The 12,292-nt window shown below is 36.0% G+C and overlaps 1 protein-coding gene across 1 annotated transcript in view; it reads left to right on the top strand.

Annotated features, from left to right (window-relative positions):
* LOC101901599 (transmembrane channel-like protein) overlaps positions 1 to 12,292 on the top strand; it is a 179,375-nt gene that overhangs the window by 118,427 nt on the left and 48,656 nt on the right. The window contains exons 6-8 of the mRNA XM_059131641.1: positions 2,345 to 2,533; positions 2,593 to 2,723; positions 2,791 to 2,901. Of these exons, the coding sequence (XP_058987624.1) occupies positions 2,345 to 2,533; positions 2,593 to 2,723; positions 2,791 to 2,901 (431 nt within the window). The remainder of the gene's footprint in view (positions 1 to 2,344; positions 2,534 to 2,592; positions 2,724 to 2,790; positions 2,902 to 12,292) is intronic.

The raw sequence follows: 12,292 nt of genomic DNA, 5'->3' as shown, positions 1-12,292 counted from the left end.
TGCTTGAGGGCTTGCTTGAGGTGATCGACACTTTGGTATTTTTTAGTTCCAACCTTGCTTTCCAAAATATTTCAGACACAATAGTCCAACGGATTGGTATTCGGTGATTTTGGTGGCCATTGTGCACTGGAAATGAAGCGAGGAACCTCATTTCGTAACCATTCTTGGGTGGCGCGTGGTGAGTGCGATGGTGTTGAGTCCTGTTGGAATGTCCAAGGTCTGCGGCCAAAATGTTTGTCTTCCCAAGGCTTTAATACTCCCTCCAGAATATTTTTGCGTTAATATTCGGCATTTATTGTGATGCCACGACCATCAGCTGTTATGGCGGTCCACACCATCACCATGGCCGGCGCTTGAGTTCTGGTCGCCAACCGAAGGTGCACATTTTCAGCTGACCTCTTTGGCAAGTAAACACGATCATTTTGTTTGTTTATAAACTGCTGGACACCGAATGTTTTCTCATCGGAGAAAACCAAATTCGGCAGTTCACCACTTTCGACCAACTCTTTAGCTCTTTTGAGTCTATTTTCTTTCCGTTGCGGTGTAAGTTCTTACACTTTTTTGAATTTCAATGGCTTTACCCCGAGCTCATTTTTCAATATTTGCCGAATGGAATATTGTGATATGTTCAGCTCACGAGCCATTTTTCCCCCACTGCGATGCGTGTTTCAATGAAGTCGGTTCTTTACTTTTCGAACCATTTCTGCTAATGTTGCTGTTTTCTTCCATCCACTTCCTTGATGACGGGCTACGCTACCAGTATCACCATAACGAGCGATGGTACGACACACAAAGATTTATTCACATTTAAATGCTGGAATGCTCTGACCACTTGTGTGTTTCCAGCCAAATATAAACGCTTGAGTTCTATTACGAAAAACTTTTTTCTGGAAAATTCTCACCAAAATGCTTTTGTACGCTTGATAACAATATAATAAGCTGTCAGTGGAATACAGAACAGGTGTCGGACAAATGGCATAGAAATGACATCAGTCTGAAGTTGGTTGCAGTTTTTTTCATCTCATCCTGTATATTGGCAATAATTCCTCATCGTTATTTTTCCATTTACTATTTTTTAAAACTAATTTAAAAAGTATGCAAACAAATGGTTTCCGAAATGTATCCCTGCCATCGAGGTGGAGGGAGGACTTTTTATTTTTAATTATTGGCAGATGACTCTTACTACCTACACAAAAATTTGATTAAAATGTTACCCTTTTCATACATATATCATTTTTTTTTTTTAAAGGGTGTTTTTACTGTTTGGAAAATTGAAGAAAGGATCGAAATGGTTTAACGTCATCAGTCGTCTAGTAGTTACAAAAGATATAATAAATATGGTGGAGGGTATAAGAAAGACCAAAATAATTTCTGTCAAAGATGTATTTAAAAAAAAAATATAAATTAAAAAAGCAGTAAGTTCAGCCGGGTCGAACTTTGAATACCCTCCACCATTTGGAACGAATTTGGAAATTTTCAAAAAAAAAAAACCTTAAAAAAATCTTTTAAATTTAAAAAATGCAGAATATAGCCGTTATATTGGGATCTGTACGACGTGAACCTATGTAGGCATTGTTTGTCCATATTCAAATTCGAAACTTGAAATAAAAGGTGAATAATGCAGCTTAAATCATCGAAATATCGTATATAGGGAGGTACCGTTACATCGGAGCTGTGCGAAGACCTGGACCAGCATAGGTAATTTTCTGTCACAGGCTGTAGCATCCATTACGAACTTCAAATACGACATCTCAAACAATTTCGGTGGGCATTGAACCTAAACTCGTCAAAATACCGAATATAGGGAGGCTCTGATATATGGAGCTTATTTTCTGTCACAGACTGTAGTTCCCATTACGAACCCTAAATACGTAATTTGAAACTACTCCGATGAATAATGTCGCTGAAATCATCAAAATACCGAATATCGGGAGGTACCGTTACATGGAGGCTACACGAAGACGTGGACCTGCACAGATAATTTTCTTTCTTAGCCTGTAGTGTCCGTTTCGACGTTCAAATACCAAATTTGAAACAATTCCGGTGAATAATGTCGCTAAAATCATCAAAATACAGAATATCGTACCGTTATATGGCGGCTATACGAAGACGTAGACCTACATGACCCATTTACGAACTTAATCTGCCTACTGGAAAAGTAAAAATGAGTGCAAAATTTTATCCTTCTAGTTTCAAAAAAATGTTTTTTCCTAAATATATTCAAACTTTATGTAATATCAGTCAGATATCACCATTATATAAACGTTGTCTCCTTAAGCCACTTATGTATCTTATTTTAAGTTATATTGTAATAACAAATTTTTGATAAAATTCAACTTTTTAGCGATGGCGTCATTGGAAACGTGAAATTTACAGTTTCCTTACCGTTCTCATACCCTGGGAGTTACGAATAAAAGAAATCGAATCACATTTTGGATCAGGTGTAGCTTCCTATTTTACATTTCTCCGTTGGCTGATGTATATGAATGTAATGATTGCCCTGCCCCTGGTATTGTTTGTCATTGGACCGGAGGTAAGTAGTATTAGATGCACGTTGCTCTCATTGTGAAAATTTGTATAATTTTTCGGCAGTATTTTGGAACAAAAAACGATGAAATTGATCCACGAAAAAGAATGACAGATCGAGAAAATAAAGTGGCTGGAAATCTGTTGACAATATGGGAATTTGAGGGTTATCTGAAATATTCTCCAATGTTTTATGGGTAAGTGAATATAATAATTGTTATAAACATCATGAAAAATTATAATATAAACATCTTCTTGTTGCAGTTATTATTCAAGTTCTACTGGCGCCGCAGCTCATGGATACTTACTACCACTAGCTTATTTTCTAACGGCCGTAGTTGTGTATATTTACAGTTTTGTGGCCACACTAAGAAAGTAAGTTCTCTATGCTTATTTATATGATTGCAAATTTTACATGTTCAGGTAAGCGCTTAACTTTTATCATTAGTTTTCCACGTTTTCTTAAAGGCAGCCTAAAACCTCCCTATATTCGGTATTTTAACAACCTAAGCCACATGTCTGATGTATGTTGTTCTCAAATTACAATTGAAATATTATTACCTAGAACGAAAATCACCAATTACAAATACAACTTTACGACTTTCACCCGAAAAGGTGTACAAACTTGTTTAATTTCAGAGCTCAAGGCGTGTGATAAGGCTGGGTTTTGGGAAATTCGTAATTAAAGAAAAAACATTAATTTTGGTATAAAAATCAATAATGAAGAATACGTTTCATATATGAAAGTAGTTTTGGAAAAGTGTACGAACTATACTAAATAGTATTAAATTTGGAACAGTTTTTTAGGGTGAACGGATGAAACAGCATTTTTAAATTTTGTATTGGGGTCCCTGTTGCAGGTAGGTTTTTGATAAAAAGGAAATTTGTACTACAAGTGAATGAAAGGTACTAAATAATACCATATTTGGTACAATTTGGTATTGTGTGGACAGATAGTGCTTGAAATCTGAAATTTGGTCTTAGGAGGTGGTTTGGGAAGTGTATATTATAATTGTACGAAAAGTAATAATTGATATGGGGTGAAGGGATAGAGATTAAATTCTGAAATCATATTTATATTACTAATACTATCTGTGTTTGCGAATTTGGCGGTGGTTTGGAAGCGCGTGCTATATTTGTACGGAAAACTACTAAATAGTACTAAATTTGGTATTGGGTGAAGGAATAGAACTGAAATCCCGAAATTTTTGATATAGCTGTCATTGTTAGTGTCTACGGCTAATAGTGCTGAAATCCCGAAATTTAATATTCAGGTCTCTGTTGGTATCTGAGATTGAGATTTGGTGGTGGTTTGGAAGTGCTTTCTATATTTGTAAGAAAAGTACAAAATGGTACCAAATTTGTTATTTAATGAAGGGATAGAACTGAAATCCTGAAATTTCTCATTGATATATGGTGTTTTTGGTTGAGAGAAGGGGCTAGATTCAGACATGCGTACAATGACTGTACTAAATGGTATTAAATTTGGTCTTGGTTGAGGGAATAGAGATAAAAAATTTTGAAAAATTATATTCTGAGATTAAGATTTGAAGGTGTTTTTGGAAATACGTACTATAGTTGTACGAAAAGTACTAAATGGTACAAAATTCGGTATTGGGGGAAAGGATAGAGCTGAAATCGTGAAATTTTATATTGCGACTACTGTTGGTGTCGAGGATTGAGATATGGAACGGTTTGGGAAATGGGTACTAAAATAATACGATAAGTACTAAATGTTACTAAATTTGATATTCTGTGAATTTATAGAGCTAGAATCCCTAAATTTGATATGGATGTTACAGTAAGCAACAAAATTCAGTCCATTTGGGCTGATATTAGCCATTTGGTGCATAATAAACCGGAAATTGAAGTATGTTGATACAATGTTACTCAAATGTTTGTTTCGTCTGCAGGACTTTTGCTATCGGAAATGGACTACAGGGTTGCCCATATTCGACGGACCTTTGGGCCCATTCCAATCGACGAGGCTTGTCCACAGGCAACATTCTTTGCGTCAATTGAATTTTGTACGGGAACAAATGCAAATCAATGAGAATAATCCGTTGTAAAGTGGACCGAGCCATGCCCAACTGCTGAGAACGGCGTTTTTGGGTTGTTCTTGGGGACCTCTCAACACTTGCTCGTACGGCAGCGATATTCTCGGCCGATCGCCTTGGTCTCTTCGGATTAGAAAGAGCCTTACCAGTCGAAAATTTTTCGCATAAACGCTTAATGGTGTTCTTAGAAGGCGCACTTCTCACATTTTTTTCACAATTGACTTCTTCTGTTGAATGTAAATTTCAACTATTTCAGAGAGCTCGCGTGGAGTGTATTGGTTCATGGTAAAAATCTGCTTGGACTGACGCTTCAAACGCGGTATGTCATTAAGCGATGTGACATCTCTGTCAAAAGTTATGGCGTTGTCAGATGGGTCCGTCGAATATGGGCAACCCTGTATATAGGTCCACGTTTAGTTATAGTCCCCATATAACTGTATATCCCTATATTCGGTATTTTGATGATTTTAACGACTTTGTTTGCCGGACTCGTTTCAAATTTTGTATTTGAAGTTCCTATCAGGTACTACAATCTATGATATAAAATTGTCTGTGCAGGTCCTGGTCTTCGTATAGCCCCTAAATATCGGTACATCCCTTTATTCGGTAATTTTATGATTTTACCGACATTATTTACCAGATCTTTTACAAATTTCGTATTTGAAGTTCGTAATAGGTACTACAGCCTATGACGGAAAATTGCATATGCTGGTCCACGTATTCATATAGTCCGCCTATATCGGTACCTCCCTATTTTCGGTATTTTGCTGATTTCAGCGACACTATTCACCGGAATTGTTTCAAATTTCGTATTTGAAATTCTTAATGGGTACTTCAGCCTAGGACAGAAGATTGCCTATGCAGGTCCAAGTCTTCGTATAGCCCCTAAATATCGATACCTCCCTATGTACGGTATTTTGATGATTTTGGCTACATTATTCACCGTTTATTTCAAGTTTCGAATTTGAATATGGCAATGGCTTGTAAAAAACAATGCCTATGTAGTTGCACGTCATACAGGCCCTAATATAACGGCTATATTCGGTATTTTTAAAATGATAACAGAATTTTTGGCGAATGTTATTTTTCGAAAATTTTCAAATTCGTTCTAAATGGTGGAGGGTATTCAAAGTTCGGCCCGGCCGAACTTACTACTTTTTTACTTGTTTATTTATTTGTTTATTTCTATTTTATTTATTTATTATTTTTTTTTTTTTTTGAAAATTTCCAAATTCGTTCCAAATGGTGGAGGCTATTCAAAGTTAAGCCCGGCCGAACTTACTGCTTTTTAACATGTTTTTGCATTAAAAAATCTATGGAGCGTCTAAAATTTTCAGAATACTTTGTTAAGTCACTTTACATAAGTCTTAAACATTGTATGTAATCGGCCCTATTTTCCATTCGATTTGAGTAGAAACAGGTTATCTCAGAAATGAATTCCTTCAAACAGGAATATAGCGCTACTGCCTCATAACCACGCTATAACGCCGAAATTTAACCTAAGCGGTTAATATACCACAAATATGCTAACATTTCCAAAAAACCTCTTTTAATAGCAATTTTATTGAGAATGTTTTATGCATTCAACAATACTTGTGTACTTGTATTTGATGAGGTTTCAAGTTAAACAAATTTTTTCTTGCTTCCGAATTGTATTAATTTCCGGTCCATAAATACCAGTAGTACTTGCGAATAAGGGATGAAAGCTCTGGTCGTCACACCATTTTGCCTTTTTTCCCCATACTTCTTGGTATATGGAAATACAATGGTCAGGAACAAAAAAATATTCGAATGACGTTCTAAAGAAATGTATTACAACATATTTTACATTAATGATAGCCACAGGCACAAAGAAGCTACAGGCGATTAGGACCAGAAATGGAAGAGAAATGGAATGTTAATGCGCAGTTTATGTCAACAGGAACAAGCATTGAAGGTTTATTCAGCATTTTAAGGGCCGGAGTATTTAAATGAAAAAAAAAAGAAAAAAAAAAGAATAACCGTTGATACTGAAAAGTGATTTTATGTGCCTAAGGATAGGATGCGAGTCTGCCATGATAAATTTATATTCGAATAAAGAGAGAGAGAGAGAGAGAGAATTTTTTCTTTATAAAATGTAAATTGTGCTAAATGCGACAATTTATATTCATAAATGTTGTTAAGTTACAAGGTACAGCGTTTGTCTGTTCCAACATTCATAGTTAGTAAACTTTAGCCGTTTTTACGCCGTCTTTAGATTGTCAAGTCCATTATATGTTAAATAAATGCTAACTTTTTTGGGTGTAAAGTAGACTTTTCTTCTGTCGGTGTAAACCAAACTTTTCTTCTGTATTGACTTTGGTGTGTACTAGGGAACAGTGTTTCCCATACACTACCATACACTTTAATCTCGATCGACTTCCCGGCTTTAGGGTCTATTACACCTACGTTCGACGTCCATATAAAACCTTTAATTGTTCTAGGTGTGATATCGACTTTGTAACTCAACAAATCTCGGAGTACGAGTAATGTTTCATAAATTCATCATGCTTAGATAGCTATTTTCTGGAGGTCTTTTCTTTCCCTACTTCGAAAGTGAGAACGCCTAAAATATAAAGAGCAGACGCTTAGCATTACGTTGCGTATTTTCCTTTAATTCGGTGAAGATTTGTGCATTATTTAATTTAATAGGAAACCACGAATGTTTAAAGAGATTCAATGGTTTTACAGGCTCCCAATTTTAATAAACTGCAACAAAGTCAAACGCCATAATTTTTACACTTTTTTTTTAATTTTATTAAATGAAAGCAAAACAAGTAAAAAAGCTGTAAGTTCGGCCGGGCCGAACTTTGAATACTCTTCACCATTTGGCAATTAATTGCCAAATTTGTCAATTTTCAAAATAATAAAATCCGTTAAAAAGTCGTATATACGACGAAGTGGACCTGCATAGGCAACTTTTGCCATAAGCTATTGCAATATTCAAATGCGAAACTTGAAATATATCTGTTTATAATGCAGCTAAAATCATCAGAATACCGAATATAAGGAGGTACCATGAGGGTTATAAAACGTGGACCTGCAGAGAAAATTTTCTGGCATAGACTGTAGTATCCATTACGAACTTCAAATACAAAATTAATAATTCCGGTAAATAATGTCGCTAAATTCATCAAAATACCGACAATCGGGGGCACTGTTTATGGGGGCTATACGAAGACGTAGATCTACATGACCCATTTTCTGTCTTATGCTGTAGTATACATTACGAACATCAAATTCCAAATTTAAAAGAATTCCGGTAAATAATGTCGCTAAAATCATCAAAATACCGACAATCGGGAGGTACCGTTTTATGGGGGCTATACGAGGACGTGGACCTACATGGCTCATTTTCTGTCTTAGACCGTAGTATCCGTTACGAACTTCAAATACCAAATATGAAACAATTCCGGTGAAAAATGTCGCTAAAATCATCAAAATACAGACAATCGGGAGGTCCCCTTATATGGGGGCTATACGAAGACGTGGAATTATATGGTCCATTTTCAATACCAAAAGTCCTGCAGACATAATACACATTTGACTAAATGTTTGTCAACTTACTTCATTTCGTTCGGAAGCTAGAGTGATTTCCACAGACGGATAGACGGACAGGCGGAAGGACATTGCTAAATCGACATAAAATTTTATGCTGATCAAGAATATATATACTTTGTGGGGTCTAAAATGTATATTTCGAGGTGTTACAAACGGAATGAAAAACTTAATACTCCTCCATACTATGGTGGAGGGTATAAAAAGGTCAGCTGACATCTTTGACAAGTAAACACGACAATTTTGTTTGTTTACAAACTGCTGGACAACGAATGTTTTCTAATCGGAGAAAACCAAATTCGGCAGCTCACCACTTTCGGCCAAGCGAAGCAATTCTTTAGCTCTTTTGAGTCAATTTTCTTCCTGTTGGTGTGTAAATTCTTGCACTTTTTTCAATGGCTTTAACCCGAGCTCATTTTTTTTAATATTTGTCGAATGGACTATTGCGATATATTAAGCTCACGAGCCATTTTTCGGCCACTGCGACTCGGGTTTCGACCAAGTTGCTTCTTTATTTTTTGAACCATTTCTGCTGATGTTGCTGTTTTCTTCCGTCCACTTCCTTGACGTCGAGCTAAGCTACCAGTATCAGTATCACGGTAACGAGCGATGGTACGATACACAAAAGATTTATTCACATTTAAATGCTGGAGTGCTCTAACGATAGCCACTTTTGGTTTCACGAATAACTTTTTTTCTGGAAAATCTTAATCAAAATGCTTTTGTTCGCTTGTAAACAATATAATGAGCTGTCACTGGAATAATTTTAACAGCTGTCGGTCGAGTGGCTAAGAAATGGCAGCAGTCTGAAATTGGTTGCAGCTTTTTCATCTCACCCTGTGCACGATATCTTAAGAAAATCGCGAATTTGTGGGGAAGATACCAGGGGGAGTGGGCTCATAAATTCCATATTCGGATCTGATTGGATAAAAAGGTTTGATGAAAGTTATAATTATACCAAAATTTAGCCCTTTGTGGGGGAGGTACCAGAAAGAGAGGACCGATATATTATATCTCCACAGTAGATATTGGGTAGTATTAGGCTCTTTCAAGCTGCCTCCTGTTTGTTTATTCAAAATATTGATCCGTTGTGGGGGAGGTATAAGAAGAAAAAGTTCGTTCTATCCTTTCCTCATACCTGATCTTATTGGTATGTGCGACATTTGAAGATAATAGGATTCTTATTTCACATTTTATAATAGTTATTATTATTGAAAATGAAGACCTGTTGTGGGGGAGGTATTTGAAGGAGTGGGCAGATATATCCCATACTATTCAAAAAGTTAACCATTTTGGTGGAAGTAACAGAAGGTGTGAGCCAGTATATCCCATTTTCACACCCTATCTTGTAATGGTTAAAATATTGAAATGTGCGAAATTTAAACAGAACCTGATGCACATTTCGCATTTATTGAGCGTTTTAGATATTCTAAATTTTGACCCTTTGAGGGGAAGCTATTCAAAGGAGTGGTCCGATATATAACATCTTCACATCAGATCCTGTTTCATTTGTATTGTTTATATTTATTTGTCATTTTATGAGCACTTTGGTTCTTCAAAACGTTGACCCTTTGTGGGGGAGGCCCCTGAAGGAGTATCCTGCTATAATCCATTTTACACAAGATTTTGTAATGGTAAAATATTGATATGTGTGAAATTTGGAGAAAATCTGCATTTTATTTCGCATTTTATGATCGTTTAAGATATTTCACATTTGGACCCTTTGTGAAGGTACTAGAAGTAGTAGTCCTATATTGTCCGTTCTCGCACCCGATCTTGCGCTAATGCAAATATCACGATTTGCAAAGTTTGAACAAAATCAGATTATCCGTTATCTTCCTATGCTGTAAATTATTTTTTATGAAAATTTTGACCTTTTGTGTGGGAGATAATACCACAAGGAGAAGACCAATGTTGCCCATCTCCGAACTCGATCTAAGTTTGACAATAAAATTACGATGTACTAAGTTTGGACCAAATCGGACACTCCCTTCGAAAGTTATCGTTATTATCGCACCAGCCAGACAGATAGACGGACGGACATCGCTAGATCGACTCTAAATGTCCTGAAACGGATTTGGTTCAAGGAGCCCTAGGTTCTAAACCGTTATTTCGACTAGGCACGTTTCGACCATATCAAATGGTTGAGGGTATAGAAAAATGAAGCCTGGTGACGTAGAAAATTTATTGTTTTTTATACCCTGCACCATACTATGGAGGGTATATTAACTTTGTCATACCGTTTGTAACTCCTCGAAATACTCATGTCAGACCCAACAAAGTATATATAGTCTGTCTGTCCGTCTGTCTGTATGTCTGTCTGTCCGTCTGTCTGTCCGTCTGTCTGTTTCGAATGAATTGAGATAGATGGCTAAAATTTTGCACACATGTTATTTTTCCAGTAGGCAGGTTAAGTTCGTAAATGGTCCATGTAGGTCCACATTTTCATATAGCCCCCATATAACGGTACCTCCCTATATTCGGTATTTTGATGATTTTAGCGACATTATTCACCGGAATTGTTTCAAAATTGGTATTTGAAGTTCGTTATGGGAACTACAGTCTGTGACAGAAAACTGTCTGTGCGGGTCCAGGTCTTCGTATAGGCCCCATATATCAGTACCTCCCTATATTCGGTATTTTTACGATTTTAGGTACAATACCCACGGAAATTGTTTGAGATGTGGTATTTGAAGTTCGTAATGGATGCTACAGCCTGTGACAGAAAATTGTCTATGCTGGTCCAGGTCTTCGCACAGCTCCAATTTAACGGCACCTCCTTATATACGATATTTTGATGATTTTAGCTACATTATTCAACGTTTATTCCATGTTGTCGTATTTCATTTAAATTGGGCAATAAAGGCAGCCTGTACTTTGTTTACAAAAAATATAAAGACTATATGACACAAACAAATTGATAAAGCGATAGCGCTCTATAACACAGTGTGTTGTAGGGTGCAAACATTAATCTTGATAGGACACAAGTATTTCAATAAATTTGCCTTGTTTAGTATTTGATATTGGTATGTTACTGTGCGAGGGAAATCTGAATGTTCCGTCATATCGTTAATGCTAAGCACGTTCATCAATAAGATTCATTGGTAATTCTGTGAATTTGTTAAAAAAAAACAGACTTTGCAAAAAAAAAAACAGCACTTGAATAAATAAAACAACCGAATGGCGAAACGACATTTGGACATTGGGAAACTCTGGAGAGTGATTAAGATGCCTGTGGTTGTTGTTTTATCAATAGGCCTGGAAATTGTGGTAGACAAATTAACAGTTAACGTTCGTTGATATTATCAACATTTCGTGGTAACAACAATAGTCACAACATGAGTGTGAGTCAGTGACTTGGTCACAATAAATGTCCTGCCATTACGTTAACATCGTAGAAAAATGGAAATACGTAAGAAGAAAATTACGAATATATAAAAGCCACAAAATTAACATTTGATAAGGCAATACGGAATGAGCAGTTATTTGTGTAGCAATTTGTGGACATTTGCCGTTATTTTCCATTGAGAGTCCATTTGACCGTGAAATTAAAGAGATTACATGCAAGAAATACACTCTCGTTGGTGCTGAACAAGAGCAAATGTCATTGAACCTGGAATGGATGATTCATATTTATTTGGATTTATTAGCAACATTGCATATTTAAGAGGTTTATTAAAACGAAATCTTTACATTAGATTTTGATTTTATATGCCTTCAAAATTTATAAACGAATATATGTTGGCTTAAAAAAATAAAACAAATTCAAAAATTAAAAAATCGTAATACTTTAATGCGTAAATAAACAAATAGCTCGGTCTACCAACGCGTGAACATGACAGGAACAGCTGACCATGAGAAAAGCAGGAATATGCCAAATTTTGTCCGCATATACGAAGGGTTTGTCCTTCGGATTTATTAATTTCATAGCAAATGCCAAGCGTGCAGGAAACTGCAATCTTTTGAAGTTAAGTAGCGTTTCTGTTGCAATTAGGGAATTTGCAGCAAGATGCTTCCCCATAAAAATCCTCAATTAAATTGTTGTGTAGATTTTTAATGTTAGCTTAATACCATTGCAAAGGCTTTGTGGGCCAATGCTTTTTAATAAAATCATATCCCAATCTGAACCGATT

This window comes from Musca domestica, unplaced genomic scaffold, assembly GCF_030504385.1.
Source record: "Musca domestica strain aabys unplaced genomic scaffold, Musca_domestica.polishedcontigs.V.1.1 9, whole genome shotgun sequence".
NCBI classification, from domain to species: Eukaryota; Metazoa; Arthropoda; class Insecta; order Diptera; family Muscidae; genus Musca; species Musca domestica.
The sequence above is the reverse complement of the archived record's forward strand: the minus strand, read 5'-3'. Positions and strand labels throughout refer to the sequence as shown.